Below are 26,057 nucleotides of genomic sequence, written 5' to 3' on the forward strand. Positions count from 1 at the left end.
CTGAACGCTGCTTTTTTGCAGGTGTTAGGTTTTTTTTCAGCTCAAACAGCCCCATTGTTTTCTATGGGAGAATCGTGCATGAGCACGTTTTTGAAGCTGGCCGCTTCCGTAAGCAACTCTGGTATCGAGAGTTGCAGTGGCGTTAAATATGCCTGTACGCTCCCTTTTTGGAGCCTAACGCAGCCATTCTGTGGACTCTCAATACCAGAGTTATTTTAAAGGTGCGGCCAGAAAAAAGCCAGCGTTAGCTACGCGGGTCGTTACCGACAAAACTCTAAATCTAGCCGTATGTGTTTAACTCTTTTGCAAGAGGCTAACACACTTCTGTGCAAGCACTAGTGCAATATTAAAATGCTCTAGCAAACTGTCACATTTTATGTCCCTTTAAATAGGGTTTTCTTTAGAATATTTTGCATTAAAAGTTTAACATGATTTGTTTTTGTTATAAATAATAGAAATTGTATGGCCATTTGAGTCAAGTGAATATTGATATTTGGTGTAGCTTCCATTACAACAAATATTGCAATTGGTGTGTGTATTTGTGTATCTCCATAAAAGGGAAAATGTAATTTTACATCTAATATTTATTTTTAGTTGTCCTAAATTATAATAAAAAAGTCCTCATTTTTTTCCACTTTTTTTTTTTTTTGGGGGGGGGGGTAGGCGGGCGTTTCAGGTTTTTGTGCCTACAGGCACCTGAGATGTAAATCCGGCAGTGAGTGTGTGACTGTATTATACACAGACTAGTGTGTGTGACTGTATTATACACAGAGCAGTGAGTGTGTGACTGTATTATACACGGAGCAGTGTGTGTGTGTGTGACTGTATTATACACAGATCAGTGTGTGTGTGACTGTATTATACACAGAGCAGTGTGTGTGTGTGACTGTATTATACACAGAGCAGTGTATGTGTGACTGTATTATACACAGAGCAGTGAGTGTGTGACTGTATTATACACAGAGCAGCGTGTGTGTGACTGTATTATACACAGAGCAGTGTGTGTGTGACTGTATTATACACAGAGCAGTGTGTGTGTGACTGTATTATACACAGAGCAGTGTGTGTGTGTGACTGTATTATACACAGATCAAGGGGTCGATCCGATATAAAGCATCGCCCGCAAAAGCCGGCGACGCCAATAATTGCGCGGATTTGGTATCCTATATACGGCGTAAGCTAGAAGTTACGCGCGTATATTTCTGCCGTCGCCCGCAGTTTTTTGGGCCATAGGCAGGTATACCAAACCCGCGCAGTTTGGTATCCAATATGCAGCGTAAGGACTTACGTGGCGAAAATGGAGAAAACTTACTCCATTTTCACCTCGCCACAAAAAGCAGCCGTAAGAAGCCTTACGCTGACTATTGGAGCCCCGTAACTCCCTAAACTAGCTGCTAAAATAAACCTAACACCTAACGCATGCGCAATGTCTATCTCCCTGTCAACCGCGATCTTCTAAAATAAACCTAACACCTAACGCATGCGCAATGTCTATCTCCCTGTCAACCGCGATCCCCCCCCCAAATCCCTAATAAAGTTATTACCCCCTAAACCGCCGCTCCCGGACCCCGCCGCCATCTACATAAACTAACCCCCTACTGTGAGCCTCTAAAACCGCCGCCATCTACCTTATCTATCCCCTAATCTGACCCCTTACACCGCCGCCACCTATATAAAAATTATTAACCCCTAATCTAATCCCCCTATACCGCCGCCAGCTATATTAATATTATTAACCCCTAATGTAAGCCCCTTACACCGCCGCCATCTCTATTAAAATGATTAACCCCTAATTTAATCTACCTACCCCGCCGCCAGCTATATTATCTATATTAACCCTAAGTATATTATAGTTAATATAGTTATTACATTATATATATTAACTATATTAACCCTAATTATATTAGGGTTAATATAGTTACTATAGTATTTATATTAACTATATTAACTCTATCTAACACTAACACCCCTAACTATATTTATATTAAATTAATCTAATTAATTTATAAACTAAAATATTCCTATTTAAATCTAAATACTTACCTATAAAATAAACCCTAAGATAGCTACAATATAATTAATAATTACATTGTAGCTATGTTAGGGTTAATATTTATTTTACAGGTAAATTGTTAATTATTTTAACTAGGTATAATAGATATTAAATAGTTATTAACTATTTAATATCTACCTAGTTAAAATAATTACCCAATTACCTGTAAAATAAATCCTAACCTAAGTTACAAATACACCTACACTATCAATAAATTTGATCGGAACAGCCAATAGAATGCAAGCTCAATCTGATTGGCTGATTGGATCAGCCAATCGGATTGAACTTGAATCTGATTGGCTGATTCAATCAGCCAATCAGATTTTTTTAACTTAATTCCGATTGGCTGATAGAATCCTATCAGCCAATCGGAATTCGGCAGACGCCATCTTGGATGACGTCATTTAAAGGTACCTCATTCCAAGTTTAGCAGTCGGCCGGGATGGATGCTCCGCGGCGGCGGAGCGAAGAAAGAAGATTGAAGATGCCGCCGGAAGAATGAAGACTTTGCTGCCGCTTGGAGGAAGACGTCGCCGGAGGAAGAATTCTTCTTTGCCGCTTGGAGGATGACATCGCCGGAGGAAGAATTCTTCTTTGCCGCTTGGAGGACGACATCGCCCGGATCGGATCAGGAGTTCGGCCCGGTGTGGTGAAGACAAGGTAGGGAGATCTTCAGGGGGGTAGTGTTAGGCTTTTTTAAGGGGGGTTTGGGTGGGTTTAGAATAGGGGTATGTGGGTGGTGGGTTGTAATGGGGGGGGGGGGGTATTGTATTTCTTGTATGCAAAAGAGCTGAATTCTTTGGGGCATGCCCCACAAAAGGCCCTTTTAAGGGCTGGTAAGGTAAAGAGCTTTGAAATTTGTTTAATTTAGAATAGGGCAGGGAATTGTTTTTATTTTGGGGGTTTATTATTTTATTAGGGGGCTTAGAATAGGTGTAATTAGCTTAAAAATCTTGTAATCTTTTTTTTATTTTTTGTAATTTAGTGTTTGTTTTTTTTTGTAATTTAGTTTAGTTAATTTAATTGTATTTTTAGATAGATGTTTGTACTTTATTTAATTTATTGATAGTGTAGGTGTATTTATAACTTAGGTTAGGATTTATTTTACAGGTAATTGGGTAATTATTTTAACTAGGTAGATATTAAATAGTTAATAACTATTTAATATCTATTATACCTAGTTAAAATAATTAACAATTTACCTGTAAAATAAATATTAACCCTAACATAGCTACAATGTAATTATTAATTATATTGTAGCTATCTTAGGGATTATTTTATAGGTAAGTATTTAGATTTAAATAGGAATATTTTAGTTTATAAATTAATTAGATTAATTTAATATAAATATAGTTAGGGGTGTTAGTGTTAGATATAGTTAATATAAATACTATAGTAACTATATTAACCCTAATATAATTAGGGTTAATATAGTTAATATATATAATGTACTAACTATATTAACTATAATATACTTAGGGTTAATATAGATAATATAGCTGGCGGCGGGGTAGGTAGATTAAATTAGGGGTTAATCATTTTAATAGAGATGGCGGCGGTGTAAGGGGCTTACATTAGGGGTTAATAATTTTAATATATTTAGGGGGTTATAGATATAATATAGATGGCGGCGGGGTACGGGAGCGACGGTTTAGGGGTTAATAACTTTATTAGGTTGCGGCGGGGTACGGGAGCGGCGGTTTAGGGGTTAATAGCTTTTTTATTGTTAGGCTAGTGAGGGGGGATAGCGGATAGAGGGTTAGACAGTGCGGGCTATGTTAGGGAGGCGTGTTAGACAGTGCGGGCTATGTTAGGGAGGCGTGTTAGACAGTGCGGGCTATGTTAGGGAGGCGTGTTAGACAGTGCGGGTGTTTTAAACTTTAGTCAGGTTTTATAGGCGCCGGCAGATTCTAACGTGGCGCAAGTCACTGGCGACGCCAGAAATTTGTACTTACGCAGATTTCTGGACATCGCTGGTTTGTGAGACTTACGGCACGTTAGCATCTGACGGCGACCTATATGGGATGGCTCGAGTTGCGAGCTGAAACTGCGGGCGACGCCGGTTCCCTCGCTTGCGCCGCAAACTGCGATCGATATCGGATCGCGCCCCAGTGTGTGTGACTGTATTATACACAGAGCAGTGTGTGTGTGACTGTATTATACACAGAGCAGTGTGTGTGTGACTGTATTATACACAGAGCAGTGTATGTGTGTGACTGTATTATACACAGAGCAGTGTATGTGTGTGACTGTATTATACAAAGAGCAGTGTGTGTGTGTGTGACTGTATTATACAAAGAGCAGTGTGTGTGTGACTGTATTATGCACAGAGCAGTGTATGTGTGTGACTGTATTATACACAGAGCAGTGTGTGTGTGACTGTATTATGCACAGAGCAGTGTGTGTGTGACTGTATTATACACAGAGCAGTGTATGTGTGTGACTGTATTATACACAGAGCAGTGTGTGTGTGTGTGACTGTATTATACACAGAGCAGTGTGTGTGTGACTGTATTATACACAGAGCAGTGTGTGTGTGTGTGACTGTATTATACACAGAGCAGTGTGTGTGTGTGACTGTATTATACACAGAGCAGTGTGTGTGTGTGACTGTATTATACACAGAGCAGTGTGTGTGTGACTGTATTATACACAGAGCAGTGTGTGTGACTGTATTATACACAGTGTGTGTGTGTGTGACTGTATTATACACAGAGCAGTGTATGTGTGTGACTGTATTATACACAGAGCAGTGTATGTGTGTGACTGTATTATACAAAGAGCAGTGTGTGTGTGACTGTATTATACACAGAGCAGTGTGTGTGTTTGTGACTGTATTATACACAGAGCAGTGTGTGTGTGTGACTGTATTATACACAGAGCAGTGTATGTGTGTGACTGTATTATACACAGAGCAGTGTATGTGTGTGACTGTATTATACAAAGAGCAGTGTGTGTGTGACTGTATTATACACAGAGCAGTGTGTGTGTTTGTGACTGTATTATACACAGAGCAGTGAGTGTGTGACTGTATTATACACAGAGCAGCGTGTGTGTGACTGTATTATACACAGAGCAGTGTGTGTGTGTGTGTGACTGTATTATACACCGAGCAGTGTGTGTGTGACTGTATTATACACAGAGCAGTGTGTGTGTTTGTGACTGTATTATACACAGAGCAGTGAGTGTGTGACTGTATTATACACAGAGCAGCGTGTGTGTGACTGTATTATACACAGAGCAGTGTATGTGTGACTGTATTATACACAGAGCAGTGTGTGTGTGTGACTGTATTATACACAGAGCAGTGTGTGTGTGTGACTGTATTATACACAGAGCAGCGTGTGTGTGACTGTATTATACACAGAGCAGTGTGTGTGTGACTGTATTATACACAGAGCAGTGTGTGTGTAACTGTATTATACACAGAGCAGTGTGTGTGTGTGACTGTATTATACACAGAGCAGTGTGTGTGTGTGACTGTATTATACACAGAGCAGTGTGTGTGTGTGACTGTATTATACACAGATCAGTGTGTGTGTGTGACTGTATTATACACAGAGCAGCGTGTGTGTGACTGTATTATACACAGAGCAGTGTGTGTGTGACTGTATTATACACAGAGCAGTGTGTGTGTGACTGTATTATACACAGAGCAGTGTGTGTGTGTGACTGTATTATACACAGAGCAGTGTGTGTGTGTGACTGTATTATACACAGAGCAGTGTGTGTGTGTGACTGTATTATACACAGAGCAGTGTGTGTGTGTGACTGTATTATACACAGAGTGTGTGTGACTGTATTATACACAGAGCAGTGTGTGTGTGACTGTATTATACACAGAGCAGTGTGTGTGTGACTGTATTATACACAGAGCAGTGTGTGTGTGTGACTGTATTATACACAGACTAGTGTGTGTGACTGTATTATACACAGAGCAGTGTGTGTGTGTGACTGTATTATACACAGATCAGTGTGTGTGACTGTATTATACACAGAGCAGTGTGTGTGTGACTGTATTATACACAGAGCAGTGTGTGTGTGACTGTATTATACACAGAGCAGTGTGTGTGTGACTGTATTATACACAGAGCAGTGTGTGTGTGACTGTATCATACACAGAGCAGCAAGTGACTGTAATATACACAGAGCAGTGAGTGTGTTACTGTATTATACACAGACTAGTGTGTATGACTGTATTATACACAGAGCAGCGTGTGTGTGACTGTATAAGGGATTAAACGCTTACCGGATCCTTCCCAGCTGAGGAGGGAGAATCTTAACCATAACTTAACTTAAATAACTATTTACATGTGCATGTAGTGCGAATAACGACAGACAACTTTGTATGGGAGAAATTTTTGACCGTCACAGGTCAGAAATTTTATTAACCTAAATCAACTAGTAGAACCAATAGAACTGAATATGGCGGCATAGAGACCAACTAACCCAGTACAGCAAGGAGATTCCCGGCCCAACGGGAACAGCAGCAGAGGGGTCTCTGCCCTAAGGAGATGACGCTGAGGGGTTGCAGAGATCACGTGACCATCCCTCAAGAGGGAGGAAGGAGGGTTACCGTCACGTGCACGTGAGGCCTACCCTCCTCCCCAAAATGTGGTCATCACTCACCCCTAGCGACCTTCTCCTACGCAACAGGACCGGGATCTCCCCGCCGCCGGGGTGCACAAAGATCTTCCACCTGATATAAGGATCTCTCTGTTACCAAGCCGAAATGAACCGCATAACAGAGAGGGGAGATCTATAAACTACAGCAATGGCATAGGGGCCTAGGGTGAGTAGCCATAGCCCTGCCATTGAATTGCCGTCAATTTAGCAAAGAACCAGTAACAAAAGGGGAGGGAGGGCGGGACAAAACTGCTTCAGTCAGGATCCAGAGAAGAAGAGGAAGTTGCCAGGGAAGATTCAGCTTTTCTACAGGTAAGGAGGGGCCTACCCTGAATAGCAACAATGTTGCACCCTGACACAGCCCTCTCTCTTCTATCCCACTCTCCTACAGCCTTAACCCTTAGACTGCTCCAGGCTTATGCTAAGCCCTACACTGCATTAAGGGATTAAACGCTTACCGGATCCTTCCCAGCTGAGGAGGGAGAATCTTAACCATAACTTAACTTAAATAACTATTTACATGTGCATGTAGTGCGAATAACGACAGACAACTTTGTATGGGAGAAATTTTTGACCGTCACAGGTCAGAAATTTTATTAACCTAAATCAACTAGTAGAACCAATAGAACTGAATATGGCGGCATAGAGACCAACTAACCCAGTACAGCAAGGAGATTCCCGGCCCAACGGGAACAGCAGCAGAGGGGTCTCTGCCCTAAGGAGATGACGCTGAGGGGTTGCAGAGATCACGTGACCATCCCTCAAGAGGGAGGAAGGAGGGTTACCGTCACGTGCACGTGAGGCCTACCCTCCTCCCCAAAATGTGGTCATCACTCACCCCTAGCGACCTTCTCCTACGCAACAGGACCGGGATCTCCCCGCCACAAGGAAGCATTTTAATGGTCCCTTGCCGCCACCACCCACAGCCCGACTTAGAGGAGGGGTGAAATTGCTCTTTGGATATCTCCTATGAATAAATCTAAACCCACATCAGAGAGATGAACTTTATCCCTTCTGTAAAGTTCAGTTCTATCAGCCGAAATGGCTTCGTGCCGTACCACGAAGCCACCTGAACCTGTGACGGTTTTTGCCAATGATGCATTGATCTTTTTCTAATCCGATATGCCGCCGTATGGGCAGACATATGCCTCCAGTGGAGGCGGGGGACTATATTGGACCATCCTATCATGACTCCTGGAATGCGCACTCTCAAACAACTTATGTCTGCCTGTATAACTTTTATTAACTGGAGAACTGGCATGGCCCCCACATCATTACCCCCCAGGTGAAGGATCAGGATATGAGGCTTACCCCAATGTACTAGGGCCTCTGATAATGTTCCAGCTAATTGTGGCCAACACATCCCCCTGTCCCCTAACCATCTAATGGATACTTTGTTGGAGGGAAAACCTAGGGATTGGCCAATTGGGAGGGATGCACAGCGAAGTGAGGCCCAGTGAACGAAGGAGTGTCCCACAATCCAAATTCTCTTCACTCCTGGGACAGTGCCTGTGGAGACAAATATTTTAGTATTTGAAAATTTACGATAAACATTAAACAATTGGCCGGACATATTTTTTGAAACAATTGGAGTCGCCAACGCCCAATACGTTTAATGTCCTCGCTCAAGGACCCCGCTTGCGCCGCATCTGTAGCTGCCCCTATCCGGAAGGAGTGTGGGGCCAGCTTGCTAGCATCCAACCCCGCTTTGACTGCTGCCAGCTTCAGCACCCTCCCAAACTGGAATTTTGAAAGGGATTTGCCGTCCGCGTGGACCAAGAACTGACCCTGGACTTGCGGTCTGTGGGCTAAATAAATATTAACCCATTTTACAGTGCAACATGCGCTGACTGCTTGTGGATATAGGGGGATCCAAGTTCCCTTTCCATCCTGGTCCGTTTTTGAACGTGGAAGGAAAAGGAGGAGGGACCCAGGAGCAGCCCTAACATGCTGCAACTGAATCCCTGACCCAGCCTTCTGTTTAGAGGGTGCTACTAATTCACTGACCCTAAGGGCCCCTGCAAAGGCCAAATTAAATGCTGTTTTGAAGAGCACGGCTTCAAATTCTGATAAACAAACTTCATCGAGCACCTGGACCAAACGTTCCAGGCGCTCGCGAGTAATGGGCTCACGAGAGTCTATTTTACGCTGCTGCGATCTACCCCAACCCTTGATGACCTGCCTGATGAAAAATGAGTCAGTGGGGTCAGGGATGGATAAAGTCCTGTAGAAAAATGATATTGCTGCTAATTTAGACTGTATTGCCCCTTGACGAACGCCGGAAGTGTGTAAACTCACCAGCCAATCACATAACGTGTCCTGAGATCCCCGAGCAGCCTCAATTCCCCTGGAATTACAGAACTTTTCCCATTCAGTCCACATGCGGACATAGGAGTGCCATGTGGATGGTGCAAGGGAGGATCGAACCAACGGAAGCAAGGCTATCCAGGAAGAACGAGCTGCCAAAGGAAATCAGGACAGCTTAAGCCCAGTGTAGCTGCCCTTGGGACTAACTGTCTAAATTTTACCCAATCAAAACGTGACAGTGCGTCGGCCACTACATTGTTCACCCCGGGGACATGGCGGGCCTGGAATTGGATGTTAAGCTCCAGACAGCGCAGCCCCAAGTGACGCAACAAAGTGATAACCTTCTCGGAAGTGGCTGTTAAGTTATTGATTGCGTATACCACACTGATGTTGTCTGTCCAGAACACAACAGTCCCATTCTCCAATTTTTTACCCCACAGCTCGACGGCCAAGACCACGGGGAATAGCTCCAGGAGAGTTTAAATTATGAGTCAGGCCCGCTGGGGGCCAGGACTTAGGCCAAGGCTCTGCACTCCACTCTCCCTGAAAGTAAGCCCCGTAGCCGTGCGATCCAGCTGCGTCCGTGAAAAGATGTAATAACTGACTTGACATGGGAATTGACCACCATACCCGCACCCCGTTAAAATGTGTAAGGAATTTTTCCCATACTACCAGATCAGCCATCAAATCCTCCCCCAGGGTTATTTTAGAGTTCGGGTTGGACCTACCGCTTAGCTGTCTTTCTAGTCTTTGGTTAAAAACCCGACCCATGGGGATAACCCTGCAGGCGAAGTTAAGTAGCCCTAATAACGATTGTAATTGTTTGAGGGAAATAACTGATTGCGAAATGGACGCTCTGACCACCTCTAGCATGGCTTGAACTTTGTCAAATGGCACCCTACAAAGCTGAGCGATGGTATCAATCTCAATACCTAGGAAAACTAAACATGAAGTGGGGCCTTGAGATTTGTCTTCGGCCAGGGGCACTCCGAAGTGGCTCATAATATTGCGCATTTTGTTCATTATGGTTAAGCATTCGCTAGAACCTGCCCTACCTATTATGAGGAAATCATCAAGGTAGTGTGCTATGGAATCGCTGCCCACGTCAGAAGCTACAACCCAATGTAGGAAACTGCTAAACGCCTGAAATAAGGCGCATGATAAAGAGCAGCCCATGGGTAGGCAACGATCCACATAAAACATACCCGACAACTTGCAACCCATAAGGTGGAATACTGAAGGGTGAAGTGGCAAAAGCCTAAATGCTGATTCAATGTCAAGTTTCGCTAATAAAGCACCTGGCCCTGCCCTCCGAACCAGATCTAGTGCGCTATCAAAGGACTGATAGCGCACTGAGATGGGTTCTGGGTCAATAGCATTGTTGACTGAGCTACCTTTAGGGTATGACAGGTGCTGAATGAGACAAAACTTTCCGGGTTCTTTCTTTGGGACCACCCCCAGCGGAGAAATGACCAAATTGGCTAAAGGTGGAGAAGGAAAGGGCCCGGCCATGCGGCCTAAGGCCACCTCCTTATCAATTTTTTCCCTCACGACCTTAGGGTGCTGATATGCTGAGATTAGATTCCTATGAAATTTAATGGCCTTAATGAACTTGACAGTTGGAATTTTGAAACCGTATGAAAACCCTTCCCACAACATTCGTGCCGCACCCTGGTCTGGGTATGTCCATAACCAGGGTGTCATTGCCCCAACCTTAATTGGCGTTTCCGCTTTTTTGGCCCAGGCTGGTATTTGGGGGCTTATTGGCTGTGGTATTGTCCCTTCGCTTGCTGCATTCACTACCCAGGTGTGATCCAGAGCAGAATCTGCAGACGTGCCTAAAGGCGCATGAGCTACCCTTTTCACATTTTTTATCCTGAAAAGGCCAGCATGTGCCCCCCCTTTTCCTATTTCTATTGGGACGAAATGACTGCTGCGGGGAGTTAATGGCGGAGGAGGAACCCCCTTTGGGGTCCATCCGCTGCCATAATTGATTATCTGTGGAGTCGAAAGTTAAGGTAGGGTTACCCGCCATCTTTCTTCTGAACTCTGCATCATACTCCCTCCATACTCCATCGCTGTGATTACGCTGAATCCAATGAATGGTGTCAGTGTATTTAAGAATGGCCAGGCTCTGTGAGGGGTATTTCTCTATATAACAAGAGGAAAACACCCTAAAGCATTGCAGCCACTCATCGAAAGTATCGGGGCGCTTACATTTTTTAGGGCCTGTCCCTTCAGCACTTCTTTCCCTCTGCCTATAAGCTTCCACAGAGAGGTCGAATATATTAACGTATTTACCTCTGTGGATTCTACTACTTTTTTGCGCAAATGCTTATGCAGCGAATAAATTTTACTGGGCTTGCGTCGCCATAGAGGGCCGCATGTCTTTCAGAAATGGCCCTGGGGGGTAAGGATTCTGACGGGACCTCTGTAAGGGGTTCCGTGTATGGAAGGGCTAGCATCTTCATACTATCGCGCTTCTTATCTGGCGCAGCCCCCCTCTTTAAAAATGTTTTAATCATTTTAAACATTTTCTTCTGTCCTGACCCTTGTAAACCCATTGAAGAGTCACTACTTGACCCTGTGTCAGAGGTGGATGAGTCAGAAGAAGAATTGTTATCGTGTGTAAACAAAGTATTCTCACCGTTTGAATTAGCAGACAGTCCTTGTCCGGTGTTGCTAGTGACTTGTTCTGGCTGCTGACTGGGAATAGCGATGGCGTTGGCTGAGCCCTGCTGTCCATTTGAAGTGGTCGCAGCTGCTCCTGCGTCCACTGGGTTAATTACAGCAGCAGTTGGTTGCTGGACCTTTGTTGGCTCCTTTGAGTGAAGAACTCCCTGCAAGAGAGACAATAATTCGCGAGCACTTTGTTCTTGTGTGTGTGGGTTATCAATAGCAGGAAGTTGGGCCATACAAATAGCATCCTGTGCTGGATTAGATACAATAGTAGTAGCATTGTTTTGTGCCCTAACATTAGCATTCTGGCCTAAATTTGATACTAATGCATTACCTGCTGCAGCAGTCATAGCAGTGAGATGACCATGACCTCCTGTCTGTATCTGACCTACTGTCTGCACATTCACCCCTTGCAAGCCTGCATTCGCCACCATGGAGGATGATTTATGAGTTTCAGCCACATGTAAACCACTTTCAGACCTTAAAGTGTTAATAACTAATTCTGTTGGCTGTGCAGCCGTCTGACAGACATCACCATCACGCAAGCCACATTCATACCTTTGGGGGTTAATGAAACCAGCTAGCTGCGCAGCTGTCTGAGCTGCGCCACAATCAGCACTTTGAGGGTTAATGAGTAACACCTCTTGCTGCTGCGCTGTTGAAATTGCGCTACCTGCATCACTTATAATGTTACTGGAATAATCCTGCTGATCGTGTGTTTGCGCTGCAACTACATTCCTTATATGAAACCCATGAGCAAATTCTAAAGGCCTCATTGCCCTAATAGGGTTAATAGTGCGAGCACCCCTTCCCCTTCTAATGCCTGTCTGCCTTGCATTGCCTCTAAACTGTGAGCGGCCCCTTTGCGGCAATTGATAATATTGGGCCTTTTTTACCGCCTGCTTGCGCTGCATGCTAGCGCCCTTATTGCCCCTTTGCCCTCCTATTAATACCCCATCCACGGCCAAGGACGACTCTCGGTGCTCACCTGCATCTTGTGTAGCACCGTGAGCCGATGTCCCTGCGACCGCGTGGGGTTTCGCCAAACCGGAAGTGCCGATGGGCACTTCCGGTGACATCACTAACATGTCGTCTGCCCTGGGGATAGGCCGCGCACCACGCGGTCGGGGTTCAGCAAGGCCGCAAGGCTCCAGTAATGTCACCGGAGGCCCTGCGGTCCCCGAAGGTGTCCGCGGATTAGTGAGTGGTGTGGCGGTAGAAGCGACGGTTGGTCTAGCTCTGTCCCGTCCGGGCAGAGTACCGCCAGAGGCCGCAGGTGTCTGAATAATGGATTGAGGCTGTGGTTTGTTTTGTTTTTTAGCAACTGTGGGCCTACAAGGAGTTAAGACTCCTGAAATAACAGGTTGTGTGGTGGTAAGATGTGGTGTCTGTGGTGTCTGCAATATTGCAGATTGGGACCTAGGTGTTCCTTGAGGGTTATTCAAAACCGGTATGGTAGTAGGATTAAAATTAGTTGTAACCGGCTCTTGTGGAATGGGCTGAGAAGCAGCCATTGCTGCAATAATATTCTGTAATAAACCTGATACTGCAGACACTGCTGAGGGAGGAACAGCACTGATAAATGAAGCCATGTGGCTAGCTGCAATATTGTCAAAAGGCAAGTTTATTTGCTGTTGTGGGGGATTTACTTGCTCTAACTGATCATTAACTGACTCCAGCTCTTCTATATTATGAATCTGAGCAGTAACAACATTAGAAAACTGAGTTGGGGGGATAATAACCAAATCATCCAAACTATCAGATTGAACACTTAACTGTCTGGTCACATTTGCAGATCCAGATGGTGCTTGGTCAGTCTGAAAACGTCTGGGAGGCAAAGTAGAACGCCTGGGACGATTCATGTCTGCACTAATGAGGACAAAACTGCTTCAGTCAGGATCCAGAGAAGAAGAGGAAGTTGCCAGGGAAGATTCAGCTTTTCTACAGGTAAGGAGGGGCCTACCCTGAATAGCAACAATGTTGCACCCTGACACAGCCCTCTCTCTTCTATCCCACTCTCCTACAGCCTTAACCCTTAGACTGCTCCAGGCTTATGCTAAGCCCTACACTGCATTTATACACAGAGCAGTGTGTGTGTGTGACTGTATTATACACAGAGCAGTGTGTGTGTGACTGTATTATACACAGAGCAGTGTGTGTGTGACTGTATTATACACAGAGCAGTGTGTGTGTGACTGTATTATACACAGAGCAGTGTGTGTGTGACTGTATTATACACAGAGCAGTGTGTGTGTGACTGTATTATACACAGAGCAGTGTGTGTGTGTGTGACTGTATTATACACAGAGCAGTGTGTGTGTGACTGTATTATACACAGATCAGTGTGTGTGTGTGACTGTATTATACACAGAGCAGTGTGTGTGTGACTGTATTATACACAGAGCAGTGTGTGTGTGACTGTATTATACACAGAGCAGTGTGTGTGTGACTGTATTATACACAGAGCAGTGTGTGTGTGACTGTATTATACACAGAGCAGTGTGTGTGTGTGTGTGACTGTATTATACACCGAGCAGCGTGTGTGTGACTGTATTATACACAGAGCAGCGTGTGTGTGACTGTATTATACACAGAGCAGTGTGTGTGTGACTGTATTATACACAGACTAGTGTGTGTGACTGTATTATACACAGAGCAGTGTGTGTGTGTGTGACTGTATTATACACCGAGCAGTGTGTGTGTGACTGTATTATACACAGAGCAGCGTGTGTGTGACTGTATTATACACAGAGCAGTGTATGTGTGTTCCAGAGTAACAAAGTGATGAGCTGCACCAGGGTACTTGTTAAAAACTTTTATTGTCGGTCACAAAAACTTCCTTCCAGAAGCATCATTTCACAACAATAATACAGGACATTGTGATGTGTATAGAAGTCACCCAAAGAGCTTATTGCTGACGCGTTTCAGCCTGTACCGGCCGTAATCGTAGCATAATGCTCATAATCCCAATTCACCTTTAAATCCCTTGTGCTAAATTGTGATTGGATAAAACAATTATCCTGGGCGGTTTCTATGAACACACCTATTATGTATATACATCAATACAAAGTACTATTTCTTTATAAACAATGATAAGTAATAAGAACATTAAACATTTGCTTATACTCAGATGAATTTTTGGTTGGGACTAAAAGTATTTTGCAGCCTTAATCTTATGGTTCTAGCTTTTTATTTATTTTTATTTTTATATATTGTCATAACTTTTCCTGATTAGACTTTCGAGTCCCTTTTTAGATTGTAGGAAAATTGAGTCAAGACAAACCGGAAAAAATCTGCCCTAATATGCTGTGTCTTCACAAATGCTTTATTTTACTTAGTCTATCCCTTTCTCTTTACTGGGAACTAATGTTGCCAGACATAATCCAAACACAGACAAAAATAATAAATAAATGAATAGGCAAGTGCTCTTATTCCTAATATATGTTTGAAAATTTGGAATTTGGAATTTAAAATTTAAAATTTAAAGTTTGGAATTTGTAACTAGGGATTTAAGTTAAGTTGATAGTATTTGTTTGGTATTTTTGAGCAAAAATTCAAAAGAATTCACAAACATATATTAGGAATAAGAGCACTTGCCTATTCATTTATTTATTATTTTTGTCTGTGTTTGGATTATGTCTGTTTTCCTACAATCAATAAGAATTGATATTTTATTTTTAGCCATCACACTAGTATGTTAACTAACACGTCACATATATCTGCTATGGCCACACATAGCAATCCATCACATAATGGTACATCATTGCTTCCCTTATATGTACATCACTATAAAGGTAAATACCACTATCTGTTAGGCACAAGTACATCACATTTATACACCTTTTTTCACACACACGTTTATTTTGTATAATGCACCACTTGCACCAGTCACAGCATTGTCAAGATACATTCAGTACACTATGAACACTTGCATCAGAAGCCCGCTTATAGCCTAGTGGCTGGGTTGATGGTTTCCCAGCCACTAGGTCGTGAGTTCTAATCCGACCATTAGATGTAGTAATATGATCGATTATATGGCTTTATATATATTTTTAGTAATTATATATTTTTTTAGTATTTATTCTTGTATTTATATATAATTTGTTATTATATGATTTATATGTTTATTATAAATTTATTACTGAGAATTCATCTATTATATTTATAAATATTTGATTATTATATCGTATTTCTTTTATATTGTTATATTGTTTGTAAGACTGAAATATCTAAATATTATTGTTACAATTATTGAGATTAAAACTTGCTATCGATTCATGTTAAATTGCCCTTGTATATATAGAAAGATTTTTTTGAAGTTTGTATAAATTGTATTCATTTTTAACAAAAGTGCTATGTATCTCAGGGCGACACCCTGTAATCAGATAGTACACCTGAACAAGGGAGGTGTGTGAATTTTCAGGGTTTTGATTGGTCCTGTCAGTCCTTTTAAGTCAGCAAGGTAGCTCTTAGAATTATGTAGCCTGATGAAACGGCATGTTAGCCGAGAAACGCGTTGCTAAGTAATTTTTATATTTTTAATAAATACTTTTATTTTGTCTACCTTGCTGGTGAATTGTTCTATTTGCCTTATTGATCCCTTGCTTGGATTAACCTCTATCGGCATATCCACCTTTATTTTCCACCACTCCTCCAACGATCCAGGAGCAGCTGTACAGGCCTCAGGGAGTCAGCCGAACGGCTCTTTAAGATTCGGCACGCCTGATATTGCACTGCTTGTGCAACTCCGTTTGTGAGTATAACTTCTCGACATCTGTTGTATGTGTATTCTGTGCCTGGGATAATCTGCACCAAGGGCGGTATCTATATTTTATGTCATAGGTATCTTTTTCCCCACATCGTTGGTGAAGTGATTACCCAGTGAACAGCTGATTTCACCCTCTAGCGAGTCAGCCGAGCGGCTCTGAAGCTTCGGCTCACCTGTTATTGCACTGCATGTGCAAACATCTTTGTGAGTATTACTCTGAACTGTTAGTTTAGAATCATTTGTAGCCAAGGATCATCTGCACCAGAGCGCCTCTTCTTTTTTTGTTTCTATACAGAACGCAGTCATCTCTTTTTCAACATCTTTGGAGAGAGCAGCTATCGTTTGGGACATCATTTCCAGATTGGACATCACTCTATATTGGGACTTTCACTTGCATCTATGGATGTATATTTCCTAACCATATGACTGTGGTGACTATTGTTATGTATTTGTATTTATAATTATACAGTTCATATTGTTTATTTTTTGTAAGATATAAAACTTAGGATCTATCCATATTATCACTTTTTTGAAATAGCATAAATTAGGCGCACCTTATTTCTGGACACACTACTTAGATATAGTAGAGCCCCATTGTTTTTGACTGTATTATACACAGACTAGTGTGTGTGACTGTATTATACACAGAACAGTGTGTGTGTGACTGTATCATACACAGAGCAGCATGTGACTGTATTATACACAGAGCAGTGTGTGACTGTGTTACTGTATTATACACAGACTAGTGTGTATGACTGTATTATACACAGAGCAGCGTGTGTGTGACTGTATTATACACAGAGCAGTGTGTGTGACTGTATTATACACAGAGCAGTGTATGTGTGACTGTTTTATACACAGACTAGTGTGTGTGACTGTATTATACACAGAGCAGTGTGTGTTTGACTGTATTATACACAGAGCAGTGTGTGTGTGTGACTGTATTATACACAGACTAGTGTGTGTGACTGTATTATACACAGAGCAGTGTGTGTGTGACTGTATCATACACAGAGCAGCAAGTGACTGTAATATACACAGAGCAGTGAGTATGTTACTGTATTATACACAGACTAGTGTGTATGACTGTATTATACACAGAGCAGCGTGTGTGTGACTGTATTATACACAGAGCAGTGTGTGTGTGTGACTGTATTATACACAGAGCAGTGTGTGACTGTATTATACACAGAGCAGTGTGTGTGTGTGACTGTATTATACACAGAGCAGTGTGTGTGTGTGACTGTATTATACACAGAGCAGTGTGTGTGTGACTGTATCATACACAGAGCAGCGTGTGACTGTATTATACACAGAGCAGTGAGTGTGTTACTGTATTATACACAGACTAGTGTGTGTGACTGTATTATACACAGAGCAGCGTGTGTGTGACTGTATTATACACAGAGCAGTGTGTGTGTGACTGTATTATACACAGAGCAGTGTGTGACTGTATTATACACAGAGCAGTGTGTGTGTGTGTGTGACTGTATTATACACAGACTAGTGTGTGTCACTGTATTATACACAGAGCAGTGTGTGTGACTGTATCATACACAGAGCAGCGTGTGACTGTATTATACACAGAGCAGTGTGTGTGTGACTGTATTATACACAGAGCAGTGTGTGTGTGACTGTATTATACACAGAGCAGTGTATGTGTGTGACTGTATTATACACAGAGCAGTGTGTGTGTGACTGTATTATACACAGAGCAGTGTGTGTGTGTGACTGTATTATACACAGAACAGTGTGTGTGACTGTATTATACACAGAGCAGTGTGTGTGACTGTATTATACACAAAACAGTGTGTGTGTTGTCAGTATATGGCAGGGTTATTACACAAAATATATTTAATAATTATCCTTTAAACTAAACCCAAGATATGCATATACTAGAAACCATCAAATTAATATAAATTCCTGAATTCTTTATTATTAGTTAATATCTATGAACACATTGAACTATATTTGCAGGAACCAGAATATGAATCAATATTATACACGTTTAAAAACTATTAAAATATGTTATGCAAAGTTCATACAAGTTTACCTTATTCACAATAGCCTCCCAAATCAAAGTTGCATTTAAAATATCACAATGAGACTAAAATATAAACTACTAAACATTCAGACTGGTACAATTTTAACAGTGCTTAGTTAAACCATAGGACAATATATATATATATATATATATATATATATATATATATACGCTAATTGAAACACCAGAAATTATATATATATATATATATATATATATATATACGCTAATTGAAACACCAGAAATTATATATATATATATATATATATATATATATATATATATATATATATATGTATTCTATATTTTGCACAGATAAATTACTTAGCATACAAAAGATAAACTATACAGGAATATGAATATGAATATAAGCTAAAATACAGACTGCTCTCTCTTTAATCTATGAGTTGTAATTTAACTGTAGTGACTATGCATATATCTTATTTTAAATTATCACATGTAATTGCAATTTTTTTTTTTAAAAACTTTACCCAGATAAACAATCGATATCCAATATTTCTCAACATGAACAATCTCACCTCAGAATACCAAAATTGGGGATATTTGCATATGGAGAATAAAAGTAGCTGTTTGCTTATAACTGCAGGGTTCAGCAAAAACGGTTTACCAGTCAAAGTTAGCCAGCAGCAGCCTCCTTTCTCTCTCAATGCTTGGGGTTAAATCATCTGATCTCACCCCTCCCCTTTTTTGATTAGTACCCATCATTGGTGAGATTGGAAATGCCCAACTGAAGCTTGTCTTGGATTGGATATCTGGGATATCTTATCGGATTGGCCCTGGGAAATTTCATTTTTAACAGCCAAAAGGCCTTCTAGCTGTAATTCTCGCATCACAACACTGGGGGGGGGGCAGCATGACAAAAACACAGCAATACATTTGAATAATTTCTAACATTTAAACTAGGGATGCACCGAAATTTCGGCCGCAGAAAGTTTCGGCCGAAAATTGCATTTTTGGCTATTTCGGTTTTTGTTTTTTTAGCCTGTTATTTTCAGTAAAATTATTGTGTAGCATGTTTCAAATTTGATGCTAGCCTAGAGCTGCTGTTTGTTTATTATTTGACTTACTGTTCTGCATATAATGAGTTTTCTAGGACTATACTTTACTTTATTTGGATAATTAGTAAAAAAAACTGTTAAATATGATTCTGTTACATAGAACGAAATGAAGAATAATACAGTATATTGATATTTATAATTGTTTTAAGTAGGGATGCACCAAAATTTTGGTCGCAGAAAAATTTTGGCCGAAAATGGCATTATTGTTTGCCTGGTTTTTTTTTTTCTTGGTAAAATTATTGTGTAGCATATTATTGTTTTAAGATATTTTAGTGTGTTACTTTCAATAAAAGTGTGGGATTTTTTTATTGGCTCTAATTATGCAAAAAAACAATAATTTGAAAAAATAGATTTTCGGTATCAGTTTCGGTTTTCGGCCAAGTGCATCCCGGATTTTTGGATTCGGTTTCGGTCCAGAATTTCCATTTCGGTGCATCACTAATTTAAACATATTTCTTTAAAATGGGTAATAAATGCCATAATTTCCTTACATTAATAAGTTATATGTTCATTTGTACTGGGCTAGGTCATATTATTTCTTCTGATTATTTTAATAGGAAATATAGTATGTTTTTAACATTATATTATATCAAGGCAATTATACTGCTAATTATTCCAAAATTAATAGCATTTAAAATCCTAATATATATATTCATACAAATACAGTATGTTTCACATTCAGCGTACTTCTTCCTCAATATATAAATTGATATCCATGACCAATTGTTGTCTGCAACACAAATAAATAATTGTTAGAAATGTTATATCTATTTGCAATGTTTATCAATCTCAGCAGATATTTATCTAATATGAACGCTATCTGTCACTGCTTCTTAGGTCCACAAATATCTATATTCATATGGGTAAAAACACAGAGGCTAAGACATTTTATGCTTTTTGTCTGAAGTATGTTTTACTGGAATCTAAGTGCAAGTTATTTTAAACAGTGATTTTGAAATTATAATGCAAGCCATGTGTTTTTGCTGTGTGTTACCCTCCCTCAGCCGTATGTCTGCATTACGTATATTCAAGTGTCAGAGATTCAGTGAGCCATTGTGTTGTTATCATATGTGTCTGTTAGCATCTGTTTCTTTTCAAGTCACAAAGATTTGGGTGAGAGATTTCAGAGGACTTCTGAGCACTATCTTCCCCCACAGTACAGACCATTGACTCTACCAACCACAGGTTTCCTGTAACTTAAGTACTATGCTTATCTTTGCTTGGAAAGATAATTTAGTTGTAAAAGAAGTCCAGCTATTTCTCTGATATTGTGTCCATATATATATCCCTGCATGGGCTCATCTATCTTAATCTGGTTCTCCTATGTCTTGTTTATCAGGAAGGGGAATCATTATGCTTGATCCAAGATTTATAACACACACAGTAAACATGGTCATTTTGAAACAATTTGCCTTTCCCTTTGAAATAGCTCAAATGTTATCTTATGTCTGATCTAAGACCAGGAATATATAGCTATATAGATTGACCCTCTCTCTGATCACCAAATGTTTTAGGGCCATAAGAAAAGTTCATTCACCATCTGACGGGGCCTTTAGCTTCACACCCCAGCAAGAAAGTGTTCCTTTTTAAATGATCTCTCCAAAGACAACCCTGAAAGCAATTTCTTTTTAAGTGACTTTGTGACCCATCCTGTGTATATCATCTAATAATATTTCAAATAACTTGACATAAATCCCCCTTCCAAATTTAAATAGATGTAGGACACATGTATTTAAATTGGCTTAGAGTCAATGGTATTTGGTGAGGGTGTTGACCGTACATATCATAGACAGTCTTCTATGTAGATTGTGACGAAACCAATCTCGCCACTGTACATTGGAGGGCCTGTTATGGAACATTCTTTGGGCTGGAGGTACATGGGCTTAAGGATACCCAGAGACTGCATGGAAATATGGAATTTTATATGCTGGACACCCCATGTACTTTCATAACTCTGTCTTATGTCTATGTCACCCTGTATCCATAAATACAGGATGGGTACAGGGTGTGAGTGCACCTTGTGGGAGCAATTGTGACTCTATAAGCCAAGTGGCCATAAAAGACTTTATAGCTAATAAGAACTGTTCCTATATTCTGTAATAAGATGTATTCTATGTATGTTTCAGATCTGACTGTGTCTCAGGAGTCTGTCTGGGTAAACTGATTGTGTCCTTGTGTGATTATGTTAACTAGACTGCCCAACATCAGATTGTCTGAGTAAACGTTCTTCCCTAGTTAATTAACTTAATGTGTTAATCTGTTTTACCTGTGAATAGACAATTGTTAGAGGTTTGATGCATTGTTCATATGTTGCTTTACTGTTAAACCAATGCCCTCTGTAACCTGAAGCCAGGGTTTATAAATCTGTGTGCTGCCTTCAAATAAAGTAGTCATTCTGTTTAAACCTGAAAACTGGCTGGTTTGTGAATTGCTGATTCCCTATGCAGGACATTGTTCATCTGGTATTAACCTTGGTATCCTGTTGGTACCGTAACATAGATAGTCCATCATTTTTGAGCCCTTATCCTCATCAGTTAGGCATCTTTAAACTACAATATTTCTTTAGTGCATTTGGGGGTATGACACTTCATTCCCCCACTATGACTAGTAGTTGGGACCTAGGATGGCACGCTCGCAGCTGATTGATATGGACCCATTTATCTATGAAACTTTCATTTTTGGGGATCCGTATTTTATAGGCCACTGGAGATATTTTGTCAGTAATGACAAAAGGACCTTTCCATGAGGGCAGAAATTTCATCTCCCTAACCTGATCTCTTCCAAAGTTATAAAGATAAACTTTATCATATATTTCATATTCCTTTTTGGACGTTTTGAGATCATAATAGGTTTTAGTGGCAGTTGCAGCTTTCTCTAGATTCCTTTAACCAAATGCAAATGCATATTGCAGGTGCTTTCTTAGGTTCTCCACATATTGATGTGTATTGGCAGCGTTTATCAAGTTTTGGTCTGATGTACGGTGCTGTAGATGTTGAGGTAGAACCATTCTTCTACCAGTCATCAGTAGTGATGTCGCAAACTTAAAAATTTCGGTTCGCGAACGGCGGACTCGAACTTCCGCTATTGTTCGAGAACCTCCATTGATTTCAATAGGCAGGCGAACTTTAAAACCCACAAGGACTCTTTCTGGCCACAATAGTGATGGAAATGTTGTTTCAAGGGTACTAACACCTGGACTGTGGCATGCTGGAGGGGGATCCATGTCAAAACTCCCATGGAAAATTACATAGTTGATGCAGAGTCTGCTTTTAACCCATACAGGGCCTAAATCACCTAACATTAATAAATTGTTTGCAATAACGTGCTTTAAAACATCAGTTATGATGTCGTATCAATCAGGTAGTGTAAGGGTTACGCCCGCTTCACAGTGACACACCAAACTCAAAGTGTAACGCACCGCAAACAACCGTAAACAGTCCATTTGCACAACCACGAGATAGATAGATTTGATAGATAGATACATAGATTACATAGCTCAATAGATGCAATATACATATGATCGATACAAATTACATAGATCAATAGATGCAATATACATTTGATAGATACAAATTACATAGATCAATAGATGCAATATACATTTGATAGATACGAATGTTATCGATCAAAAGATGCAATATACATTTGATAGATACGAATTACATCAATCAAAAGATGCAATATATATTTTATAGATACGAATTACATCGATCAATAGATGCAATATACACTGTGTGCAGAATTATTAGGCAAATGAGTATTTTGACCACATCATCCTCTTTATGCATGTTGTCTTACTCCAAGCTGTATAGGCTCGAAAGCCTACTACCAATTAAGCATATTAGGTGATGTGCATCTCTGTAATGAGAAGGGGTGTTGTCTAATGACATCAACACCCTATATCAGGTGTGCATAATTATTAGGCAACTTCCTTTCCTTTGGCAAAATGGGTCAAAAGAAGGACTTTACAGGCTCAGAAAAGTAAAAAATAGTGAGATATCTTGCAGAGGGATGCAGCACTCTTAAAATTGCAAAGCTTCTGAAGCGTGATCATCAAACAATCAAGCGTTTCATTCAAAATAGTCAACAGGGTCGCAAGAAGCGTGTGGAAAAACCAAGGCGCAAAATAACTGCCCATGAACTGAGAAAAGTCAAGCGTGCAGCTGCCAAGATGCCACTTGCCACCAGTTTGGCCATATTTCAGAGCTGCAACATCACTGGAGTGCCCAAAAGCACAAGGTGTGCAATACTCAGAGACATGGCCAAGGTAAGAAAGGCTGAAAGACGACCACCACTGAACAAGACACACAAGCTGAAACGTCAAGACTGGGCCAAGAAATATCTCAAGACTGATTTTTCTAAGGTTTTATGGACTGATGAAATGAGAGTGAGTCTTGATGGGCCAGATGGATGGGCCCGTGGCTGGATTGGTAAAAGGCAGAGAGCTCCAGTCCGACTCAGACGCCAGCAAGGTGGAGGTGGAGTACTGGTTTGGGCTGGTATCATCAAAGATGAGCTTGTGGGGCCTTTTCGGGTTGAGGATGGAGTCAAGCTCAACTCCCAGTCCTACTGCCAGTTTCTGGAAGACACCTTCTTCAAGCAGTGGTACAGGAAGAAGTCTGCATCCTTCAAGAAAAACATGATATTCATGCAGGACAATGCTCCATCACACGCGTCCAAGTACTCCACAGCGTGGCTGGCAAGAAAGGGTATAAAAGAAGAAAATCTAATGACATGGCCTCCTTGTTCACCTGATCTGAACCCCATTGAGAACCTGTGGTCCATCATCAAATGTGAGATTTACAAGGAGGGAAAACAGTACACCTCTCTGAACAGTGTCTGGGAGGCTGTGGTTGCTGCTGCACGCAATGTTGATGGTGAACAGATCAAAACACTGACAGAATCCATGGATGGCAGGCTTTTGAGTGTCCTTGCAAAGAAAGGTGGCTATATTGGTCACTGATTTGTTTTTGAATGTCAAAAATGTATATTTGTGAAAGTTGAGATGTTATATTGGTTTCACTGGTAAAAATAAATAATTGAAATGGGTATATATTTGTTTTTTGTTAAGTTGCCTAATAATTATGCACAGTAATAGTCACCTGCACACACAGATATCCCCCTAAAAAACAAACTAAAAACTACTTCCAAAAATATTCAGCTTTGATATTAATGAGTTTTTTGGGTTCATTGAGAACATGGTTGTTGTTCAATAATAAAATTAATCCTCAAAAATACAACTTGCCTAATAATTCTGCACTCCCTGTACATTTGATAGATACGATTGATAGTTAGATAGATTTGATAGATAGATAGATTTGAAAGCTATATAATTTCCCTGACAGAGTATAACAATAAGACATGCGGTCTGGGACCCGTGGTGTGTTAAGTAGTACTATTCTTAGCAGTTTACTACTACCTGTTACTCCCCCTATCGGGGGAGATCTATATGGCCTGCATTTTTGGAACAGGGAGATGGAAGAAGATGATTGGTCTGTCCTCCTACTTCTAATTTTTCAAAAACACAAGTGGCTGTCTCAAAACAGTCCGGACACGAGATAGATAGATTTGATAGATAGATATACATAGATTGATAGTTAGATAGAATCGATAGAAGATAAATAGATAGATTTGATAGATATATAAATACCCTGAAAAAGTATAATAATAAAACATGCGGTCTGGGACCCATGGTAACTAGGTTGTGTTAAGTAGTTCTATTCTTAGCACTTTAATCCCTGTAACTCCCCCTATCAGGGGAGGTCTATATGGCCTGCATGATTACCATGACAAAGTATAACAACAAGACACGCGGTCTGGGACCCATGGTAACTAGGTTGTGTTAAGTAGTACTTTTCTTAGCAGTTTAATCCCTCTTACTCCCCCTATCAAGGGAGGTCTATATGGCCTGCATGATTACCCTGACAAAGTATAACAACAAAACATGCGGTCTGTGACCCATGGTAACTATGTTGTGTTAAGTAGTACTATTCTTAGCACTTTCATCCCTGTTACTCCCCCTATCAAGGGAGGTCTATATGGCCTGCATGATTACCCTGACAAAGTATAACAACCAAACATGCGGTCTGGGACCCATGGTGGTACTGGTATGAATAGGTTTTCTTAAGTAGTACTATTCTTAGCAGTTTAATTCCTGTGATTGGTCTTTCCTCCTACTTCAAATCTGTCAAAAACACAAGTGTCTGTCTCAAAACAGTCCGGACACAAGATAGATAGATAGGATAGATCAATATACATAGATTGATAGTTAGATAGAATCAATAGAAGATAAATAGATAGATTTGTTAGATATATAATTACGCTGACAAAGTATAATAATTAAACATGCGGTCTTGGACCCATGGTAACTAGGTTGTGTTAAGTAGTACTATTATTAGCACTTTAATCCCTTTTACTCCCCCTATCGGGGGAGGTCTATATGTCCTGCCTGATTATCCTGACAAAATATAACAACAAGACATGCGGTCTGGGACCCATGTT

At 40.8% G+C, this 26,057-nt stretch overlaps 1 protein-coding gene across 1 annotated transcript; it reads right to left on the reverse strand.

Annotated features, from left to right (window-relative positions):
* Positions 1-6,396: 6,396 nt before the first annotated feature.
* LOC128650461 (uncharacterized) lies at positions 6,397-13,734 on the reverse strand. The gene is made up of 2 exons (XM_053704414.1): positions 11,634-13,734; positions 6,397-8,188 (listed from the first exon to the last, which is right to left on the reverse strand). Exons 1-2 carry the CDS (start codon positions 13,525-13,527, stop codon positions 7,659-7,661), a joined length of 2,424 nt encoding a protein of 807 aa, XP_053560389.1. The 5' UTR covers positions 13,528-13,734; the 3' UTR covers positions 6,397-7,658.
* Positions 13,735-26,057: the final 12,323 nt, after the last annotated feature.

This window comes from Bombina bombina, chromosome 2, assembly GCF_027579735.1.
Source record: "Bombina bombina isolate aBomBom1 chromosome 2, aBomBom1.pri, whole genome shotgun sequence".
NCBI lineage: Eukaryota > Metazoa > Chordata > Amphibia > Anura > Bombinatoridae > Bombina > Bombina bombina.